Source organism: Schizophyllum commune, assembly GCF_000143185.2.
Source record: "Schizophyllum commune H4-8 unplaced genomic scaffold SCHCOscaffold_9, whole genome shotgun sequence".
Taxonomy (NCBI): domain Eukaryota; kingdom Fungi; phylum Basidiomycota; class Agaricomycetes; order Agaricales; family Schizophyllaceae; genus Schizophyllum; species Schizophyllum commune.
This window is the reverse complement of record NW_026089546.1, coordinates 1,675,987-1,695,845: the sequence shown is the minus strand read 5'-3', so window position 1 is coordinate 1,695,845 and position 19,859 is coordinate 1,675,987. Positions and strand designations below refer to the sequence as shown.

At 59.3% G+C, this 19,859-nt stretch overlaps 8 protein-coding genes across 8 annotated transcripts; 6 read left to right on the top strand and 2 right to left on the bottom strand.

The window, feature by feature from the left end:
• Positions 1–207: 207 nt before the first annotated feature.
• SCHCODRAFT_01101178 (acyltransferase ChoActase/COT/CPT) lies at positions 208–2,246 on the top strand (the record flags this gene model as incomplete). The annotated part of the gene is made up of 4 exons (XM_003029816.2): positions 208–565; positions 613–943; positions 990–2,074; positions 2,125–2,246. 4 exons carry the CDS (start codon positions 208–210, stop codon positions 2,244–2,246), a joined length of 1,896 nt encoding a protein of 631 aa, XP_003029862.2.
• An 86-nt stretch (positions 2,247–2,332) lies between these two features.
• Positions 2,333–2,750, top strand: SCHCODRAFT_02635200 (uncharacterized protein). Its single transcript, XM_050345851.1, has one exon. It carries the CDS (start codon positions 2,500–2,502, stop codon positions 2,677–2,679), a length of 180 nt encoding a protein of 59 aa, XP_050198922.1. The 5' UTR covers positions 2,333–2,499; the 3' UTR covers positions 2,680–2,750.
• A 74-nt stretch (positions 2,751–2,824) lies between these two features.
• On the top strand, positions 2,825–4,712 carry SCHCODRAFT_02635198 (peptidase A22B, signal peptide peptidase). The gene is made up of 7 exons (XM_003029815.2): positions 2,825–2,964; positions 3,014–3,130; positions 3,183–3,299; positions 3,370–3,460; positions 3,516–3,757; positions 3,809–4,101; positions 4,178–4,712. Exons 1-7 carry the CDS (start codon positions 2,854–2,856, stop codon positions 4,296–4,298), a joined length of 1,092 nt encoding a protein of 363 aa, XP_003029861.2. The 5' UTR covers positions 2,825–2,853; the 3' UTR covers positions 4,299–4,712.
• Positions 4,713–5,082: 370 nt separating this feature from the next.
• Positions 5,083–6,044, bottom strand: SCHCODRAFT_02373127 (uncharacterized protein). The gene is made up of 3 exons (XM_050342505.1): positions 5,979–6,044; positions 5,828–5,921; positions 5,083–5,775 (listed from the first exon to the last, which is right to left on the bottom strand). Exons 2-3 carry the CDS (start codon positions 5,864–5,866, stop codon positions 5,188–5,190), a joined length of 627 nt encoding a protein of 208 aa, XP_050198921.1. The 5' UTR covers positions 5,867–5,921; positions 5,979–6,044; the 3' UTR covers positions 5,083–5,187.
• Positions 6,045–6,519: 475 nt separating this feature from the next.
• SCHCODRAFT_02635191 (transcription factor scgata-6) lies at positions 6,520–10,594 on the top strand. The gene is made up of 6 exons (XM_003029814.2): positions 6,520–6,800; positions 6,860–8,216; positions 8,273–9,807; positions 9,867–9,889; positions 9,949–10,004; positions 10,058–10,594. The coding sequence occupies exons 2-6, from the start codon at positions 6,883–6,885 to the stop codon at positions 10,272–10,274; spliced, it is 3,165 nt and encodes a 1,054-aa protein (XP_003029860.2). The 5' UTR covers positions 6,520–6,800; positions 6,860–6,882; the 3' UTR covers positions 10,275–10,594.
• SCHCODRAFT_02372805 (uncharacterized protein) lies at positions 10,498–15,799 on the top strand. Its single transcript, XM_050342504.1, has 11 exons — positions 10,498–11,497; positions 11,552–11,632; positions 11,692–12,896; positions 12,945–13,025; positions 13,076–13,191; positions 13,241–13,677; positions 13,732–14,013; positions 14,070–14,423; positions 14,476–15,048; positions 15,100–15,250; positions 15,303–15,799. Exons 1-11 carry the CDS (start codon positions 10,721–10,723, stop codon positions 15,497–15,499), a joined length of 4,254 nt encoding a protein of 1,417 aa, XP_050198920.1. The 5' UTR covers positions 10,498–10,720; the 3' UTR covers positions 15,500–15,799.
• A 10-nt stretch (positions 15,800–15,809) lies between these two features.
• SCHCODRAFT_02635183 (acid phosphatase) lies at positions 15,810–17,831 on the top strand. The gene is made up of 7 exons (XM_050345850.1): positions 15,810–16,236; positions 16,294–16,302; positions 16,359–16,528; positions 16,580–16,704; positions 16,752–16,813; positions 16,862–17,142; positions 17,192–17,831. Exons 1-7 carry the CDS (start codon positions 15,889–15,891, stop codon positions 17,688–17,690), a joined length of 1,494 nt encoding a protein of 497 aa, XP_050198919.1. The 5' UTR covers positions 15,810–15,888; the 3' UTR covers positions 17,691–17,831.
• On the bottom strand, positions 17,482–19,839 carry SCHCODRAFT_02635181 (glycoside hydrolase family 5 protein). The gene is made up of 11 exons (XM_003029407.2): positions 19,576–19,839; positions 19,398–19,499; positions 19,149–19,252; positions 19,019–19,070; positions 18,860–18,962; positions 18,671–18,777; positions 18,436–18,585; positions 18,304–18,379; positions 18,230–18,248; positions 18,006–18,174; positions 17,482–17,951 (listed from the first exon to the last, which is right to left on the bottom strand). Exons 1-11 carry the CDS (start codon positions 19,701–19,703, stop codon positions 17,822–17,824), a joined length of 1,140 nt encoding a protein of 379 aa, XP_003029453.1. The 5' UTR covers positions 19,704–19,839; the 3' UTR covers positions 17,482–17,821.
• Between the last annotated feature and the right edge of the window lie 20 nt (positions 19,840–19,859).

Sequence of the window (19,859 nt, the reverse complement as noted above, 5' to 3'; positions counted from 1 at the left end):
GTCGCGTGGGCCCCCCGACTCGCGTGGCCGGGATACCGGGCCGCACAAGCGCCAGAAATCACGAGGGTTTTCCCCCGCGGGCGGCAGTTCGCCGGAATCAGCGCGACTGACACGGAGGGAGATGAGTGCCAGATAAAACGGCGACTGTGAGGAACGATGCCTGCAATGGGAGCACTCAGACGCCCCGCCAACGTCTTCTCTCGCGCGATGTCTGCTGCCGCCGCCTCTGCCCGCACCCGCCCGCCGAACTGGAAGGCGCGCGCGCCGCCTCCTCTGCCCGGCCCCGCATTCGCTGCACAGGACAGCTTGCCCCGCCTTCCTGTTCCCCCGCTTCCCCAGACGCTTGAGCGGCTCAAGGAGAGCCTGCGCCCGATCTCGCATACTCAGGACGAGTACAAGTCGGTCGTCGACAAGATCGACTGGTTCGCCATTCAGGAGGGACCGGAGCTGCAGCGCCGGCTCGAGGAACACGCTTCGACGCGAGAGCACTGGCTTGAGGAATGGTGGGATGATGGCGGCTACCTTGGCTACAGGGACTCTGTCGTCATCAATGTTTCCTACTACTGTGTGTCGCCTCTACGAGCTTGCTGTCATGCACTGACCGTACTTTAGATGGCTTCACGAAGCACCCATCACACCTAAAGCAAACGCCGGCTGCGCGTGCTGCTGCCCTGGCGCGCGCAGCGATGCTGTTCCGCCAACGATGGAAGCAAGGGAAGCTCGAGCCGGACCGCACGAAGGACACCGTCTTTTGCATGGACACATACCGCTGGATGTTCGACTGCTGCCGCGTCCCAGGACACGGACTGGACTGGAGCGTCACGCATGCGAAGCCAGGAGACACCGGCGACAGCGGCCATATTATTGTCACTCGCAATAATCGGTTCTGGAAAGTCCCTGCCGCGCAGGATGGTCGCATCCTCAGCACGGAAGACTTTGAAAGGTAAGCCTTTCCTTGACCTGTGAGGGCAACTGCTGATTCCTCTCAGGCAAATACAGCACATCTACGACGCGTCAGAGGGTAAGCCTTACCCCGGTGTTGGCGTCTTGACGGCGTCCAACCGCGATGTATGGGCAAAGGACTTCGACGAACTCGTCGCGTCACCACACAACGCCACAATCCTTGATGCTATTCACTCTGCCTCCTTCCTCGTATCACTCGAACCCACGCCCCAAGCCGCATCGAACTCTACACATGATGTCGCTGTTGCACATTCTCGTGCTCTGTGGCATGGTGCTGTCGTTGATGGCCAGCCTATCGGCCTGCAGAACCGCTGGGTAGACAAGCCAGTCCAATTCATCGTCTTCGACGATGGGTACGCAGGAATCATGGGCGAGCACTCCGTCATGGATGGGACTCCCACCGTCCGCCTCTGCGATGACGTCCTCGCCGCCCTCGAGAAGACCGACTTTGACCACGGTTCCCCCGCCTCCAACGCCCCTCAGCCCACCCCCCTCGACTTCGAAATCACACCCGCCACCTCCGCCGCTATCGCACGTGCCAACGCCGATGCCGTCGCCCTCATCTCCAGCCAGGCCCTCACCTTCCTGCGCACCTCCTACGGCAAGGCCGCCATCAAGGCCGCGGGCGTCTCCCCCGACTCCTGGACGCAGCTCGTCGTGCAGCTCGCCTACGCGCGCCTGCTCAAGCGGCTCGGGCAGCAGCGCGCGGGCGGCACCTACGAGGCCGCGACGACGCGGCGCTTCCGCAAGGGCCGCACGGAGGCGATCCGCGTCGTGAGCAGCCAGGCGGACGCGTGGGTCGCGGCGATGAATATGGACAACGTCGGCACACAGCAGCGGCGTGAGTTCTTCATTGCCGCGGTGAAGAAACACGTGCAGCGCGCGAAGGAGGCGGGCGCGGGGCAGGGGGTGGATCGGCATTTGTTGGGGTTGAAGAAGGTGGTGAGGGAAGGGGAGAAGGCGCCGGAGTTGTTTGCGGACCCGGTGCTGGCGAGGTCGAGCAATTGGGTGCTGAGCACGTCGGCGATCTTCTCAAAGAGGTTTGATACGTATGGATGGGGCGAGGTTGTGCCCGAGGGCTTTGGTGTACCGTATATGACTGGCTTTGACGGTGAGTTCGACATTTCAGGTCATTGCGCCCTCGTACTGATGACTTGCCAGACTACTTGCAGTTCACCATCACCTCGCGCAAAGAAATGCCAAACAAGGAGTTCATCGACGAGATTGAGAAGGCGGCCAACGATGTTTACAACCTCTTTCTGTCTGGGAAGAGTGCCCTGTAGGATAATTCGCACCTTTCTCTACGGCTACATACGACCGCACCTGGAATACCAACAATGTAACACTAACATACCGAACACAGTTGACAGCTAGTTGCAAAACGATAGACGCCCCCTGCAAAGACGCTGTGGAGCCCGCGTGGCCGGTCCGAGCGCGCCTCCCCATCATCTGTACGCTCGGGCCACGGCGCCAATGCCTTTCAGAGGCGCAACACGCAGGCTGAGGGAGGCTGCAGATACACACCAACAAGCGTGAATGATTCTGCGCAAATGCGACGACGATTCCTCTGCCTTTCGCATCTCGGTATACGAGCAGCGCGTCGACGGGCGCCTGCTGCCCCCTCGCCGAGGCTCGGCGTGGCGCGCCTGGCGTCATATCTCGCGTGGCCAGCAGGGTGGGCGAGGGAGCGAGGGGCGTCTATCGTTTTGCAACTAGCTGGAATACTGCACTTGAGCTGAGAGGACGCGCCTTTGTTTGTTCGCTTTGAGTAACAAACATTGATGCGACGCGATCGGCGGGATGATCGGCGGCGCGACGTTACGCGACGCGTTGACACGTATCAAGCATCTCCGCTTCCCATCTTACCACCACCACGATTAATTCATAGCCATGTCCGATACAACACCACACGGGCCTGACTGGGATCTGCTGTCTTCCTATGCCGGATTGCTCACTCTGGCAGTGGGCTGCATATACTCGGGCGCTTATGGCGCCTTACCAGTGAGCCAGCTCCTTTGAAGCGTGGCGGACACGCCTGACTGGTGTCGAGAGTCCCAAACGGCCCAAGGGTGAGAAACCCACTGCGGGGAAAGAAGACGACGACGAAGACGAAGAGGCGGACGTCATGGAGCGCATGTCGAGCGAAGACGCCTACATGTTCCCCATCGTGCGCAGGCTCGTCTTCCCCCGCAATACGCGCCGGCTGAGAAGCGCTGCAGATTGGCTCCGCGGTCCTCTTCGGTCTATACCTGGTTGTGAAGTTCCTGGGGACGGAATGGATAAACCTGCTTCTTGGGTGGTACTTCTCGCTCGCGGGCGTGGGCGCCGTGTGGAAGGTATGCGCCCACTTGAACTTGCGAGGATGGCGTGCGCGTACCGACCTACCGAGGCTTACTGTTGGACTAGACGTTGACATCACTCGTGCGCACCGTCGTGGGTGAGCAGGCGTGGAAGGCGTTCGACCGATTCGAGCTCACTCAGAGGAGCAAGGGCCGCTGTGAGTGTATAGCGAACGTTCTCGGCTTCTTAACGAACGCTAACGGCGCCCACAGCAGAAGTCCTGCTCTCATGGCGCACACCCTCGGTCGTGCTACTGCCGTTTGCGGTTCTGCCTTCGATAGTATATCGGGTCGCGCAGAACCAGGGCGTACTCACGCTCATGGCAAACACGCTCGCCATCGCGTTCTGCTTCTCGTCGCTCGCGTTCCTCAAACTCGATTCATTCAAGACGGGTAGCATCCTCCTCAGCGGCCTATTCGTGTACGATATTTGGTGGGTCTTCGGGACCGAGGTGGTAGGTACGAGGCGCTGCGGTCCGTGCACGTCGCACTAAAGAAGCCTACAGATGGTCAAGGTCGCGACGTCGCTCGATGTCCCCATCAGACTCCTTTGGCCAAAGTCGCTCGCGTTCTCGACGGCGCGAGGCTTCACGATGCTTGGGCTCGGTGACGTGGTGATCCCGGGCGTCTTCGTCGCCCTCGCGCTGCGCTACGACTTCCTTAAGGCAGGGCGCCCGCGGGGGCCATATGCGAAGCCGTATTTCACGGCCGCGCTAGCCGCATATGTCCTCGGGCTTGCGACCACGATGACGGTCATGCATACGTTCAAGGCCGCCCAGCCCGCGCTGCTCTACCTCAGGTGAGATCCGTCCGTCGGCTGTAGACCTGCCCCGGAAGGCGCGCGAGGGGGAACTGACGTGGGAATCCGTGTGTAGCCCGGCATGTGTTCTCTCGTTCGTCTTCACAGGGCTCGCAAGGGGAGAGTTGAAGGAGGCGTGGGCGTGGAGCGACGAGCCGGAGGAGGGTGGCCGCGATGATCAGAGGAAGAAGGAATGAGGGTGCGGGGTGCTAGAGCGGCGGGCGCCGCTGTTGCGCTCGACGCCCAATGCGCTCATGGTGCGCAGGGAGGGACATCCGGTAGGGGCGGATACTATACCCATCGTCGTCATGTGCTGAGCTTCCGCTGGCAGGGCTGCGGATAGTCGTCATGTACCTCTGGCAGTTCGTTCACACAGACTGGATGCGACAGACCGGTTGGGGAGTCAGAAAATGCCTCTAGTACCCTCAATCTCTATAATGGGTGCTGCATTGTTCGTCGGGCGGTACCGACAGCGGCAAGCAACGCGCCTTTCGTGGTACCTTTCTCAAGGGCAGGACCGATAATCGATCAGGGATCCGTGGCAGCGAAGCAAGGAAAAGCCATAGCCGAGACACATGGACTCCGAGAGGGGAAAACAGGTATGGGCTTTCGGAGGGGAGGGTAGCCAAAAGACCTTCAACGGAGCGACGCGCGCTCTTTTATATAGCTGCCTCTCTGAAGATAAGGATAAGAACGCCAATGCGAGGCGCTTTTGGGTGCTCGCTTGCGTGCTCGTGGCCTTCGATAAGTCGGTGGGTCTCTCGGCGTCCCAAGGTCGATAAGATAATTGTCCAAGCGCTAATGCTTTTGCGGCAAGTCTGCGGCTAGCGCCCGCACGCAGTCGGTCCTGGTCTGATGGGAAGGCACCGCTGGGCATTTCGGGCGTGGTTAGAACGGAAAGTGCTGATGGTCGATGTCAGTGGGCATCAAGAGCGACGGACTCCCGCCACCGCGGCGGGGGCTGTTGGAGTGTTGGTGATGCAGCGGCGCTCGCGAGGTGGGGCACGTCGTCCGACCGGCTTGTATGGGTCGAGAGGTCATATGCAGACGAGACTGGACGGCGACAACAGCACATGTCGTCGGTGTTCAATAGGGACCTGCCCGGGCGCTAGACCATGTATTGTATTGGTACGTGAAGCGAAGAACATATGACCCCGAGAAGGCTGGACGTCGTGCTGCAGAACCAATGAAACGACGCCAGTACGGCCATGTCGAACACAAGTCGGAGGTTGACGCGCAGAGCAACCCACAGTGGGCCATGAGCGACGTCTGGAGGCCCGTTTGAGGCGGTTGGTAGGCGGCGAAGCATGTGCTGAGTGCTGTATGGTCAAGTCGAATTGTTGATGGCTGAATTGAAGTGCCAATTTGTTGCTGTTGTGCAATAATTTCCATAAGCGGTAGTAAAGCCGGTTCCCCGACCAAGAGAGTATCAGTCGCACGAGCGTCGCGTCGTCGGTCAGCTAGCGCAGAAAAAATGCAAGCGAAGGCTGGTTCAGGTCGCGAATGTGAGGCACGATCGGGGAAGGACCTGAGAAGGACGATTGAAAGGGCCCGATGCAGCGTGAAAATCACGTGAGCGGAGCAATCCGGATTTGGTTCAAAAGCAGTTGATTTTTCTGTGGGACCCTCGGGCGCCCGCGATGTGTCCGAAACGGATGTATCCAATCGTCCGCACTTTCATTGTCAGAAGCGAGGCGGATACTGGCGGATAATTTGTGAAACTTGCCTGTTGTAAAGAGCCGTCCACCTCCAGCGCCATGCCCATTTTTCCTGAATTTATTGTTGATGATCATTGCGCTGCGCATGAACGATCAGAGGGACTGAAACCTCGTCGTGAGCCTGCTGCATGTGAGGAAAGGTGCGGGACAGAATCCCACCGCGTCTATTCTGTACAGCAGGTGAGGGAGGTCCGGAGGGTGCGACTCATCGGTAGCTGTGAGAGAAGACTAGTTCCGTGCGCTGGTCCCTCCGGAGGTGGGGGGTGGTGAGGTGAATGCGCGGACAGGGGCCGATGAACAGGGCGCGCGTACGGGGAGCGGGCTGTCGCGGGGCGTTTAGGCCAGGTTAGGACCGAAATTGCAAAATGGAGGCAAAAAATGAGAGGGTGCTTGTCAAGGAGCGATCCGAAAGCCTTGTAAGCTCCCTCGCGTCCGCAAAATGAGACTGATTATGCGCTGCTACGGCCTGGTATTCGAGCAGGGCATCAAGGGCGCTGCTCCTGCGCTGGTCGCGCGTCGCATCAGCGAGGATCGATGTGCGGAAAAATGTGGCGGGGAGCGGGAAGAGTGAGATCGAGACCGACAAATGGGCGCAAAGTGATCCCGCGCTGGTGTCCGGGGTCCGTACTTCCGGCACCGGACCGCATTCCCCGTTTGCTTGCGGCACTTTGAATTTGTTTTGCCCGAATCCTAACTCCTTCTCCTGCTTCGTCTTGCTCATCGTCGTCTGCGACGTCCGCACGGCAAGCACGGCGTCCTCCGCCAGCGTCCCCTGCGTCCCCCGCTTCCTCCCTCACCGCCTGATCCATCGGGATTGGCCGTGACGCATCGCTCGTCGGTCCACATCCACCCGCGTTTGCCCCTTCCATCTAATTGGCAGCCGACGCAGTGCGCGGGAACGAGCTAGACGCATACACTCTCGGACAGGTATATAGCAGCGGATGGACATTTCCAGCGCATCCCCACGAGGCTCATTGGACGGTGCGTACTCCAAACACTCCGCGCATGACCCTCGGCTGATGAGTCCCGGATTACCATAGAACTCAGCCCCCGCATTCCCTCAATGCCTTCCTCCTCTCACTCCTCTCCCTGGTCCCAGTCCATGCCTCTGTCTGCCATCGGCCAGCAGTCCCCCAACGCGAACGGCTACAGCAGCGCTCAGCATACCCCTCGCCCGAGCGCGGTAGGCCCGGGCCCCGCCAGCACCGACTGGGCGAGCATATTCGCAGCCCCCCTCAACCCATCCATCTTCGCTGCTCTCGAAGCCAACGGTGTCTTCGGGCCAGTCAACCAATCCCTTCCCCTGAGTAATGCGCAGCCATCGAGCCTACCGGGCCCAGCATTCAGCGACCACTATTCGCTTCAGGGCCAGTCTCGTCAGAACGGCAACCTCAACCACCGCACCTCTCTAGACAGCCAGGGGTCGTGGTCCCAGCCACAGTCTACGTTCTCCACTCCGCACATCCGGCACCAGCGGCCCAACCTCCCCCGCGCAAACTCATCTGCCGGCGAGGGTGCCCGCAACAAGCTTGGCTTGAGCGCTCTATCCCGCATCGAGGACTCCACTCGTCAGTCTGACGAAGGCCGTGCCGATCGCCTTCCTGGGCGTAGCGCACTCAGCAGATCCCTTCAATCTCCAGACCCCGGTCTCCTTCACCCTACCTCGTATGGCTCCGAGCGCTCCCTCAACGGCCTTCCACCCTCTCTGTGGATGTCGAGCGCATCCGATGCGTCGTCACATTCGGATGGTAGGAATCACAAGCTGTCGGCTGAAGCATCGGAGCCCCCTTCATCTACCAGGGCATCGTCGCATGCGTATTCCCCTCTCTCGCCGCTGTCTCCTACTACCGAGACCAAGTCGGTGGCATTCACCGATTTATTTGAGGGCGGCTTCATGTCGGCGCCGCACGCCAGTGAGCAGCCGACGAGCTCGTTTACCTCCCCGCGCGCTGGCTCGCCAGACCTGAAGAGCTATGATGAACCGGACCCGGAGAAGATGGCGAAGGAGGATCCTCTAGCGACTCAGGTTTGGAGGATGTACGCACGACAGAAGGCAACCCTGCCCCAGGCACAGCGAATGGAGAATTTGACGTGGCGAATGATGGCGCTAACGCTGAAGAAGAAGAAGGAAGAGGAGGAGGCCGGCAGCAAGACGACCTCGCCGCGTGTTGAGCAGAGTGCGGGTCCGAAGCACGAGGCGCAATCGCCGAAGGTCGCTTCACCAAGCGTGCCTACTGCTCAGCCAGCGCAGAGTGCTTCTAACGCGGCCGGGCCGAGTTCGGAGGGCATTGCCGGAGAGGAGGTGGGGAGAGGTCGTCGTCCGGAGAAGGGCAGGAGCCGTGTTAAGGTGGTCGGATTCGATGGCGCGAACCCGGATGGTCTTGACGAGGAGAATGAGTGAGTGCTTCTCGTTCGTCATTGCACCACGATCGCCGTCATTTACCTTATCACAGGACGCGCGACATATCAATGGACTGGCGTGCTTTTAGTCGCTCGAGGTCAAGAGTTGATATGGACTGGAAGCCGCAGAGTCGCTCGAGGTCACGCCCGCCTGAGCATACCTCTTTCGACCAGCACGGCATGATGGCGAGCAACATGTCGTTCGGGTTCACGAGCATGCTGCCGCCCGACGACGCCAGCTTCAACCGGCCCGGCAAGACGTCATCTTCCCTGCCTTCGTCGATGTCTCTGCTGTCCGCGGCCAGGCGGAGCCCGCCATTTGCCTCCTCAACGGTTGGAGGCGAGCTTCCGTCGGTATATGAGGAGCCTCACTCGATGCCTGGTCCTTCGTCGTTTGATGGACAGGAACGGTACCCCAACAACCTCGATTTCCACCCATTCCCCTCCTCATACAACAACTCGACCTTCATGCCCGCCTCACTTCCATCGCTTGGCCTGCACGGCCACAAGATTCCGCCTGGTTCGAGTCCTGGGGACGCGCGCACGTTCCCTCGCCACGTTCGCAAGACGAGTTTCGATCACACGGTGTCGAAGGACGGGCTCCTCTCTGGCCTGAGCGGACGCCATCAAGTCAACGGCAAGCCCCTCTCTCCAGACGCCCTCGCTGGCATGAAACGACGCGCTGACGCCCCGCACGCAGAAAGTATGCTGCGCGGCGACCCCGCGTCGGTGCCCAACGTCCTAACAGGCCCGCAATTGCCGGGCGACGACCGCTACGAGCGCAACAGCCCCTTCCCCTCGTCGACGTTCAACTTCACTTTCCCGTCGTATGATTCGGTGGGGATGTTTGGCGACGGTGGTCTGAGTGGGCCGAATGCGGATGGAGGAGAAGGACGTTATACGCACCATTCGTCTGCGCGGTCCTCCATCAGCAACCCGGGCTTCGGCTCGCCCAGCAACAACGAGCTGTCTGCTGGGGCTGCCGCCGCTGCGGCGTCGCTGGCGGAGAACTATGCGCATCTCAGTGCGGGCGGTCTGTCTGGCCTGGACGGCAGCCTTGACTATCGCCACCTGATGGGTCTCGTATATCCCACTCAGGGCATCGACTCTGATGGCTTGGGCTCACCTAGCGGGTACACGCACGTTGATCCCACGCAAATCCTTGCGGGCGTCGGACAGGCCGACTTCGGTAACGGTCTGCAGCAGCATGCAAGTCCGTCGAGCGATGGATGGAATGCGAGCTCGAATGCTTCGCCGGAGCCGTATATTGCGAGCACGGCGTCGACGCCGCCTTCTGGCGATGGACTGCCTCCGACGACCGGGAGGCAAGCGGCGCAGCGCAAGTACGTGCCGTTGAAGCAGAACGCGCAGAGGAAGAAGTCTTTGCCGACCTTGCAGTCGCCGAATGGCGAGGAGAGGCGGTCGACGGCAAGCACGCCAGAGTTGGGAGGTGAAGGCGGGACCGGGAGTGGTCAGCAGGGCGGCAAGGGCGGAAGCGAAGATGGTGAAGCGCCGCCCATCTTGTGTACGAACTGCCAGACGACGAATACGCCCTTGTGGAGACGAGACCCGGAAGGTCAACCGCTTTGTGAGTGCCGTCGGCCTACTTATATGTGTTGGGCGCGTGACTCACGACCTCCTTAACAGGCAACGCGTGCGGTTTGTTCTACGTGAGTACCGGCGCGGTCGTGAAATATGGAATGATCGTGGTGCTAACTTGCGTACGCAGAAACTACATGGCGTCGTTCGCCCTCTGTCTCTGAAGACGGACGTAATCAAGAAGCGGTGGGTGGCGTGCTTTCTCGCGTTGGTCGCGTGCTCATCTTTGTGCCCTGCAGGAATCGCGCGTCGGGGGCGCCGAATGGCGGGAACAGAAAGAACAGCACGGGCGCGGCGAAGACGGCGAACCGGCCACGGTCGCAGTCGAATTCTGGACTCATTGGTGGTCATCGTGTAGGGATGGTTGGATCGGGGAATGGGAACGGGCTGGCCATGAAGCGCCAGCGACGGACATCCACATCGCTCCAGGCGTCTGCTGGCCTGCGCCGCGAGTGAGGGGGAACCCGGGGAACTTATAGGATTTGGCAAGTTTTATATCTCTTATGCTTCTCACGACCGCTGCTTCTGTTGTTTGTTTGTTGTCTTCCTCATTTATTTGAACGATGCGAGATCTTGTAGATGTATCTTTACTCCGTAGCTAGCTCATGCCTCCGTCTCTTTCCTACTCATCGGTCTCGTCTCCTCATGATTCCTTTCCCTGACAGCGTCCGACATATGCTTGTACTTCGTAGTTGGTTAGAGAGCACGCTGAACATGTCCTTATACTAATAGTACATGTCTACCTTAGGCACTGGCGTATTATGACTTTTATGGTGGCTGCGGGTGTTGTCTAGGCGGCGACAGCGGTCACGATTAGATCTAGGGCCCTGGATATTGTCTTTGCCCTTTTTGATCTGAACGACCGCGCGCGACGTCGGCTCGCGTCTATATCGTTGACCACGATGACTTCGCTCTTTCGACAGGGCGCACGGCCGTCTGGACCGCGGCAGGCGGCGGCGACTGGCCCGCCGAGCGCGTTTCCCACAAGCGGCGTCAGCTCGCGAAGCCTAAACGGCAACAATCCACAACCACAACGCCGCATTTCAAGGACAAACATGGATTTTGAGGAGGCCCTCCGTCAGGAATCCACCACCCACAAGCTCAAGGAGTCCGACGTCTCCGCGCTCGGCATGGGTATGGACAGCCCGATGTCTGCCCGCAGCCCGCGCACCCCCAACACCCGCAACCAACCCCCGACGCCTATCGTCGTCCCACCCACACCCAGTCAAAGCCAGCAGGGCGGCGACCACGAAGACCAAGATTCCACGCGTCCACCATCAGCCGCGTCCTCGCAGGATGTATTCTACGACGCGGCTGAGGACGAACGCGACCGCGGCGAGCGCAATCCCAACCGGCGCTCTATCTACCGCGCGACAGGAACAAGCAGCAGCCCCGATCTCGCGACGCTCATGCGCAAGGCACGCGAGCGTGGTGGCACCGTCACTGCTAGGCTCAAAGACGAGAAGTTACAACAGCGCCGAGGCGAGTCCCCACCGCCCCCACTGCCCAGCGCCAGCGGAAGCAGCAGTACGCGTCCAAGGTCTTCCACGACAATCGCACCTTCGTCCCCGGGAGCAGCACCCGTCACACCCGTGCGGAAGAGCCATAGGACGTTGAGCAAGCAGCGCGAAGCCAGTCCGGACTGGGTACTCGCGAACGCGAGGCCAAAAGACAACAAGGTAGGCCACTTAACATGATAGCCGAGGTTCGCGCGCTCAAATTCTCTGCTTCAGCCCTCAAAGAACTCGGTCAGGGAGAAGACGAGCGCGTTTTTGGGCAGGATGTTCTCGCAAGGGACGGTACGCGATCGTCCGGTGCGTGCCCAGCTTCTATTACATTTTCAACCGTCTAATGAGTTCGCGTCGGTTCGCAGAAAACTGAACATACACTCACTACCTCGCCTTCCAACAAGTCAATGACTTCCCTATACCACGCGTTCGCATCCCCAACGCCTCCGCCCCCTGTCCCTCCTCTGCCCAGCACGTCCACGTCCCCCATAGCGGACGCGTTCACCACATCACCTCGACCTCCCGATACCGCGAAGCCACTCCCTCCCATTCAACCTGTGCGCAGGTCGCCTAGTCCCGACACTGAAGACACCTCAATGGTGGTCGTGGAGAACATGCCCACTACTCCCAGCAATGCCGCGGAAGGCATCATGCGGCGAGAGTCGTCCGCAACTGTGACCAACAAGTTCCACAAGCGGCGCAGCATGAGCGTCAGCGAAGTGGACCTCAAGAACATCTTCAGCAAGTCTACCGCCCCTGCGCGGCCGCCGACCACGCCTCCTCCGCGTTCACCTGCTCAAACGCCCGAGCCTGAAGACAAGGATGCTGACGACAACGCTGGAACTCTAAGAGGAATTCTGGGCGATCTCAAAGGTGAACTCTTTGAACCCGTCTCCATCTCCTCTGGCTCGCTTGCTCTGCGCGATCCCTGTACCCCTGCTCGGCGTGCTGCCTATAATAGATCGAGGACTGACAGCGATGTTACTTCTTCCCCGAAAGAGCGCCGCCCAAGCATCAAGTCCTACTCCTCTGAGCGGCAAACTACCCCCACTGTGGGTCTGCATGCCGCGCAGTCACGCGACAGCGAAGAGAGCGCAAACGCCCCCTCGCCTCCGCGTCCGACCACCGCTCTGCCGACCCGGTCCTTCTCGTCGCAAGCTTCGCTGTCGTCATCGACAACCTCGTCTGTGCGGCCGAGTTCGCTCGGGCCTTCGCCGTCGCGTGGACGACCCGGGAGCAGCCCTCTGCGCGGCCCTGGACTGGCTTATGTGCGCGACGGGACACGGTTACGACACCGCTCCACCGCGTCAAGCTCGGAGCCTTCACTCATCATCCCGGAGGAACTGCGCCTGCCTCGGGAACGACGCTCGTCGACGCGCATCGTGGGCTCGCCAGACTTGCTACGGTCAGGCTCAATGGCTTCTAGCCAGTTCCAGCGAAAGAGCTCGCAGGGTGAGTCCGTAGAGACGGCCGACATGGACCAACGCGGCAAGGAGCTGGCGCTGCGCTGCTGGAACGAGGACGAGGAGTTCCTCGCGAAGGAGAAGATTGCTGAGTGGTTGGGTGGGCAGTGCGTGTACTATCTGTCCCTTTGGTCGTTTACTAATCATCAACGTAGCGGTCTCATCAACAAGGTTGCACTGCGTCATTATATGGCCAACTTTGACTTCTCCAACTTGCGACTGGACATGGCTTTCCGGTGGGTTCTTCGTATGTTGCTTGCTGACGACTCGTACTTACGATTTGTAGTCGCCTTTGCTCGAAGCTTTTCCTGAAAGCTGAGACGCAACAAGTAGACCGAATTTTAGAAGAGTTCAGCCGGCGCTACTGGGAATGCAACCCGAACACGGTGTATGGGAGCTCTAGTGCGTCGAGTCTTATCAATATGGTGTCGGTGGCTGACTTCCTCCGAAGATATCGTGCATGCGGTGGCATATTCCCTGCTTCTGCTCAACACGGATTTGCATGTCGCCGACCTCGCTACTCGCATGTCTCGCAACCAATTTGTGCGGAACACTGTCACCGCCATTCAGATGCAGATTCAGCCGACGAGCCCATTGTCCCCAGAAAGCATGGACGACCGCGACAGTTTGCATTCGGAGAACACGGTCGAGGGTCATCGCAGAAACAAGCGCAGCGACAGTATCACGAGCTGGAACAGCATATCGAGGGATACGGTCTACGGCGCGACGCTTGCTTCGCCCAGTCTGGCGTCGAACGGGATGACGGAGTCGTCGAATGGCAGCACGCCGTCTGTATCGGTTTCTCAACCTCCGGAGACGAAGTCTACAGCATCGTCGACTCGCCTGTATGGCAAGGAGTGGGAAAGCGAGTTGGAGAGCCTCCTCAAAGTACGTTCGCAAGCGCTAGCGCTGACATCGCACGTCTAATCGATACCTCCCTAGGAAATGTACACCGCGATCAAGCAACAGCAAATTTTGCAGCCGCTAGGTAGTGGCAGTATGTCGCGCTCGTCTAGTTCTTCGCTCAGCCCTGGATCAGCAGTTGCTCGCAACCGGAGCTTACGAGCGCAGCCGGATCGCCTGGCGTCATTCAAGAGAGGCAGCATTCGTGGCCTGCAGTCGCTCATGGGCCCGCCGACGAGCGGGAGCAGCCCGTATAGCAGCAACAGCAGCATTGATGGGCGCGCCAGCCCCTCGCCGAGCTTTGCGGCGTCAACGCATGAGGTAGCGCTTGTTCAGCCTGGTTCAGCGATCTCATTGGTATTGACGCGTCCCTATAGGCCTTGTATGGCTCTAGTTCCTCCTTCCTGCAGCCAGCCCTTGGGTTTGCGTCCAACCTATCGCACACAATCATCAAGGAGACGCAGGAGGACGATGACCATCGTAGCACTCATAGCCACGATTCGGACACTACTGACATCAGCATTACTGACGAAGAACTAGCCCTCCTCGGCGCCCCCTGGGCTAAGGAAGGCATGCTCTGTCGCAAGCAGTACTGGGAGGCGACCGGCAAACGCGCGAAGGACAAGTCGTGGCTCGACGTCTTCGTCGTGATACAACGCGGCGAGTTGAACATGTTCACCTTCGGCGAAGGGTCCGGCAGTACGAGCATCGTCGGCGGTGGCAACTGGCTGGTGGGTGGCCTTTTATATCTGACTAGCCCGCCAATCGCTAATCCGCCCCTAGTCGAATGCCAATTCCGTTGGTACGGTGCACCTGGCACACTCGCTCGCGCATGCGCTGCCCCCGCCGGGCTACAACCGGCAGCGACCCCATTGCATGGTGCTCACCCTCGCCAGCGGATGCGTATACTTCTTCCAAGCCGGCACTGAGGAACTCGTTAACGAATGGGTGTCGACATGCAATTACTGGGCCGCTCGGACGAGCAAAGAGCCCCTGGCCGGAGGCGTATCCAACATGGAGTATGGGTGGAACCGCGTGCTCGACCCCGTTACCCACGAGCGCTCGCATTCGGATGGCGACTCGCTGCGCGACACCTCCGACGCGGCGAGCGTCGTCAGTGGCCGGAGCAGTCGTAGCAAGTATGGGTGGAAGGAGGGCGCGGCGACGCTGCGCGCGCACGCGCACTCGCCCTGGCAGGACCGGACGATCATCAACGAGTGGAAGGCCCCGATCCCGTCCGCGGTGTCCAGCGTGCACGACGAGGAGACGCAGCTCGAGGCGCTGCAGAAGCACGTGGAGAATATGAAGGCGGACTTGCAGATGCACAACGAGTTGCGGGAGCCGATGATGCAGCTCGTATGTCCCCTATTCATACTTTCTGGCCTGCCGATCTAACGCCACACACAGTACCAACCAAAGTCGCCCAACGCGATGAAGGCGCTGGGCAACTGGGAGAAGAAGTCGCAGTACCTGCTGACCGAGATTGTGAAATACGATTCGTACATAGATTCGCTCCAGGCGGCTATGGCCCTGCGATTAAAGAAGCGTGGGGAGAAGGGTGAGTCTCTTTCGTGCCTCTGACGAGCTGGTCGCTGACCTGTCGCCCACAGCTCTGGAGAAGGCACTCCAAGGCCAGGAAGACGGGTCGGGAAATAGGACTGTCAAGCCTCGTTCGTGGAAGGGCTTCGGCGAGGAGACCATCACCGAGACCGACGAACCTACTACGCCTGGACTACCACCTCCCCCGCCATCCAAGCACTCTCACCGCCGTGAGACTGCTGAAGTAGACGTTGACGATGAAGATTGAGCAGGGCCACTGACACCTTTCCCTTTCCTCTACCCCGGATCGCTCCTTTCTCTGACGCAATGTCTGCTTGCCACTGCAATGTATACCATTCGACTACTTACATTGTACATTTGGATTTCCGGTATCTACGGTCGTACACGTACTCACACCCGTTATAATTTATGCCATATCTTCCCCTCCCCCACAATACCTTCTGTATATGGCAATATTCCCGCGTTCATGATTCGTGGATGCCGTGCTTGATCCAAAGACCCGATCCGAATGGAACTGCTGGCGCTGTTGCGATGCCGTACACCTAGGTTTTCCTTCGCCTTGTGCGCTCCCCTCATCGCACGAGGGCGCGCATTCCCATGAGAGGCACGTACTCGTAGAGAAGACCTCTCGAGCACATGGACGGCAACTCCCGCCGTTGGCAAGCACCTGGCCGCCGGCTTCCACGCACGTTTTCAGATGGCGACCACTGGTACGGTACTGCTGGGGCAACGTATATAAGGGATGGCGAGGACCTCCGGGACTCCCAAAAACTCATGGCGCTCTTCGGTTATGGCCTCCTGTCGCTCGTTGTAGCATCGCTCTTCGTTGTATCGAGAGCGAACGTGCTCCCCGCGCACCGTGTGGGCTTCTTCAGAGCTCACCTCGTCCAGCGCGCCCCGCTTAACGAAACGTGGGGCCAGTACTCTCCCTATTTCCCGTCTGGGTCGTATTCGGCACCACCGGATGGCTGCGAGGTTGACCAAGTGAGTTCCGTCCTTCCAAGCAGGTTGCCACAATGTTAACTCACGGTGTCTATATAGGTCAATATTGTATGTCTTCTTGCGATAACGCCGCCCGCATGCGGCCATGCTGACGCCCCTTGCAGATACAGCGCCACGGGGCTCGGTACCCTACCGATGGTGCAACAGAGCGCATTCAGGCCGCTCTCGCGCAGTTCGCCAACGTGACGGAATACAAGGACGAGAAGATCGCTTTCGTGGCGGACTACGAGTACGACCTTGGCGTATCTCACCTCATCGCCTTCGGAGCTCGCCAGTCAGTGAACCGCCTAACTCTCCTTTCGCACAGCTGACGAACGTTCGTTAGGTCCTATGAAGCTGGTGAGGAGGTCTACGAACGCTACAGCGATCTGGTCTCGAACGGTTCAATCCCCTTCGTCCGCGCCTCCGGCTCTGAGCGCGTTATCGACACCGCCACCAACTGGACGGCAGGTAGGGCCTCCTTCCAAATTTGATACGCGCTAGCTGACTGCTTGTAGGCTTCTCTGCTGCGTCCAACGGTGCTTACAGCCCCGTTCTCAACCTAATTATATCGGAAGAGGTAAATAATCACTCCTCATCATCTTCTCACCTTCTCATCGTCGCCTAGCTTAACGACACCCTCGATGATGCGATGTGCCCGAACGTCGGCGAATCGGACGCCCAGACAGACGAGTGGACGTCTATCTACGCGGCGCCCATCGCTGAGCGTCTCAACAACAACGCCGTGGGCGCTAACCTGACCACCACGAACGTTTACAACCTCATGTCTTTGTGCCCCTTTGACACGCTTGCCAATGAGACGCCGAGCCCCTTCTGTGACTTGTTCACCGAGGACGAGTTCGATGGCTTCGCCTACGTTGGCGACCTCGACAAGTACTACGGCACTGGGTGAGCTCTTATGTCTGAATTTGGGACCCGCGCTTATCCCTGCCTTTAGCTACGGCCAAGAGCTCGGCCCCGTGCAAGGCGTCGGCTACATCAATGAACTTATTGCCCGCCTCACCGGCCAGCCCGTCCAAGACAGCACCCAGACGAACCACACGCTCGACTCCTCGAACGAGACCTTCCCCCTCGACCGCACCGTCTACGCCGATTTCTCGCATGACAACCAGATGATCGCGATCTACTCCGCCATGGGCCTCTTCGCGCAGGCCGCCGCGCTCGACCCGTCCACCCCGGACCCCGCCAGGACGTGGCGCGCGTCGAACCTGGTGCCCTTCTCCGCGCGCATGGTCACGGAGCGGTTGTCGTGCAGTGGGGAGGCGTACGTGCGCGTGCTCGTCAACGACGCGCTACAGCCTCTCGAGTTCTGCGGGAGTGGCGATGGCAAATGCACGCTGAATGCGTTTGTCGAGAGTCAGTCTTACGCGCGGAACAATGGCAATGGTGACTTCGATAAGTGTGGTTGGGTTGAGCCGGAGGGCACGTCGGCGTAGTCTTCTCGTCTTCCCTCTCAATTGTCTGCCCTGTACGATGCAACCATGTTATCCCTACTAGAATACCGCAGAGCCTCTTATCCACTCGTTGTACACACTAAGACAGTTATCAGAGTATCCAATGGTACCCTTTACGCGCTCCCATCGCGGCTTTTGAGCTCCTGAGCATGCGACTGCAGTACAGGGTAGACCGGGTCGTCAGGGAAGATCGCAAACCCATCGTCGGCCGTGTCACCGGTGGGGAGATGAGAGCCCGCTTGCCTGTATGCTTTGTGAGATCTGTGTTGCCATATCCAAGCTCTTGCTTTCACTCACCAGATCAGATCACCAGCAAGCCCCGAGGAGACCACCTCATCAAGCCACGCCGTGTACACCTCCGCCTGGTTCGAGGTCACGCCAAACTCCTCGATGATGACGGGCTTGCCGACGGTCTCTTGCGATGTTGCGTGGTCGGCAATCCATTGAGTGCCCCAAGCTTTGGCATCTGATGCAGTCAGAGTCAGCTTGGAGACGCATCCGTTCATCGAGGATTCCCGCACCACTTTGACCCCATCCCTCCTGCAGTGAACAACAATGAGCAAGTCGGGTCGCATAGTACAGACAAGCTACGCACCGGATACGCGTGGAAGGTCCCAAAGTCGATTGAGTCGATAGCAAGGTTGGCATCGAAGTCGACGCCCTCGCCGCCCCTTCAGCCCCGTCAACTTCCTGGCCAGCGAACTCGACAGATAGAACAAGCACGCACTGGTAAGGGTACGAAGGATTGCCCGGCTGGTTGAAGAAGCCCTCGTCCCCAACCGCGACAAGGTGGTTAGAGTCGAGGGATTTGATGTACGCGGAGATCTCCTCGATCCAGGCCGTCACGGTCTCGGTGGTGCAGGAGCCGGAGGAGGTGCTGTTGCGATGGAACAATGTAAGTAGGTCGCTCGGCTGCAGGCCATGATGGTGCTCCAGGTCGCGATAGTAATGCGGAGACGCACCCCGGGCTCCCCTTGCAGCGCGGCTCGTTCGCGAGCTCCCAGGCCAGGATCGCGGGCTCGTCGGCGTAGCGCGAGACGAAGGCGTTGATGTAGGACTTGAAGGCGGTCTATGAGGGCGTGTGTTAGACGACGAAGGGAATACAATGCGCTTATGGCCAAGCAGAAGGAAAGTCTTGAGAAGCGACTGGCCTTGATATCATCATTGGTATAGAACGCATCGTGGTCGTTCGAGGACCCCAAGATCTGCTTGGTGTAGACGTCCATGCCTCCGTAGTCCGCCCAGTTGTTTGTCCTGCAGGCGAATGCGTGGTGAGTGCTAGGCCCAGCCGAACTGGAGTCACCACTCACAAAGCAACGATGAGCTTCAAGCCATTCGCCTTCGCGGCAGCGACGACATTGTCTATTGACGCATTGCCCATCAGCTATCCTCATCCCTTCGCCTGCCACAAGAACATTATCAATGGACACTCTGACTCACCGAAGTTCCCCAACCCATCCGCACCAGTATTGACCGTCGGCGTCGAACCCGACCAGCTCTGGTAGTACGGGATCCCGTTGGGGGAGGTGACCTCGTTGAAGCCCCTGTACTTCTGATGAGCAATGTTCGTGATTGCGAGGATAGCGATGATCGAGTTTGTGAGGATAGCACTATTCGAGTGTGCGAGGATGGCCAAGAAGTCCAGACGAGGATGGCAAAGAAGTCTAGACGGCGAGGAGTCAAACTCACCACGTCCGCACAGTCGTCGCGCCCGCATCCGCGATGTCTTTGAACGCCTGGTCCATAGCATCGGTGCTGTAGCCGTTGAGGCCGACCCAGTAGGAGTTGGAGCTAGGCAGGCAAATATGGTCAACTTTAGCGCTCATAACCTTCTACCTTAGGCCGAGGTCCAAGCTGTCATACTCACCCAACCACCGTATACGGCTCGCCATCCAGCGTGAACTTCGTCCCATTCGTTGAGACGAAGCCCGCCGCGGACGCGCCGCGCGCAACGGAGAGCGCGAGGGCGAGGGAGGCCAAGGTAATTTTAGCCATCTTTGTTGAGATGTTGTAGGCGGTAGCGAAGGAAGGTGATAGAAGAAAACACGAGGTGTAAGGAAGTCAGTTGTGAGGTGTGAGGGACTCAGTTGTAAGGGAGTCAGCTGTAAGGAAAGGAGACAGGAAAGAACACGACTGCGCGCATGGTGCTCG

Coding starts and splice junctions, on each gene's coding strand:
- SCHCODRAFT_02635200 (XM_050345851.1), top strand. CDS start 2,500: ATGATTCTGCGCAAATGCGACGACGATTCCTCTGCCTTTCGCATCTCG.
- SCHCODRAFT_02635198 (XM_003029815.2), top strand. CDS start 2,854: ATGTCCGATACAACACCACACGGGCCTGACTGGGATCTGCTGTCTTCC. Junction 2,965..3,013: donor GCGCTTATGGCGCCTTACCA/GTGAGCCAGCTC, acceptor ACTGGTGTCGAG/AGTCCCAAACGGCCCAAGGG. Junction 3,461..3,515: donor TCAGAGGAGCAAGGGCCGCT/GTGAGTGTATAG, acceptor CGGCGCCCACAG/CAGAAGTCCTGCTCTCATGG.
- SCHCODRAFT_02373127 (XM_050342505.1), bottom strand. CDS start 5,866: ATGGGCATGGCGCTGGAGGTGGACGGCTCTTTACAACAG. Junction 5,776..5,827: donor TGGACGGCTCTTTACAACAG/GCAAGTTTCACA, acceptor TGACAATGAAAG/TGCGGACGATTGGATACATC.
- SCHCODRAFT_02635191 (XM_003029814.2), top strand. CDS start 6,883: ATGCCTTCCTCCTCTCACTCCTCTCCCTGGTCCCAGTCCATGCCTCTG. Junction 9,890..9,948: donor ACGCGTGCGGTTTGTTCTAC/GTGAGTACCGGC, acceptor TTGCGTACGCAG/AAACTACATGGCGTCGTTCG. Junction 10,005..10,057: donor ACGGACGTAATCAAGAAGCG/GTGGGTGGCGTG, acceptor TGTGCCCTGCAG/GAATCGCGCGTCGGGGGCGC.
- SCHCODRAFT_02372805 (XM_050342504.1), top strand. CDS start 10,721: ATGACTTCGCTCTTTCGACAGGGCGCACGGCCGTCTGGACCGCGGCAG. Junction 12,897..12,944: donor GCTGAGTGGTTGGGTGGGCA/GTGCGTGTACTA, acceptor TCATCAACGTAG/CGGTCTCATCAACAAGGTTG. Junction 13,192..13,240: donor CACGGTGTATGGGAGCTCTA/GTGCGTCGAGTC, acceptor CTTCCTCCGAAG/ATATCGTGCATGCGGTGGCA.
- SCHCODRAFT_02635183 (XM_050345850.1), top strand. CDS start 15,889: ATGGACGGCAACTCCCGCCGTTGGCAAGCACCTGGCCGCCGGCTTCCA. Junction 16,529..16,579: donor ATCGCCTTCGGAGCTCGCCA/GTCAGTGAACCG, acceptor AACGTTCGTTAG/GTCCTATGAAGCTGGTGAGG. Junction 16,705..16,751: donor CGCCACCAACTGGACGGCAG/GTAGGGCCTCCT, acceptor GACTGCTTGTAG/GCTTCTCTGCTGCGTCCAAC.
- SCHCODRAFT_02635181 (XM_003029407.2), bottom strand. CDS start 19,703: ATGGCTAAAATTACCTTGGCCTCCCTCGCCCTCGCGCTCTCCGTTGCG. Junction 19,500..19,575: donor GAGCCGTATACGGTGGTTGG/GTGAGTATGACA, acceptor TTGCCTGCCTAG/CTCCAACTCCTACTGGGTCG. Junction 17,952..18,005: donor CTTGCTGGTGATCTGATCTG/GTGAGTGAAAGC, acceptor CAAAGCATACAG/GCAAGCGGGCTCTCATCTCC.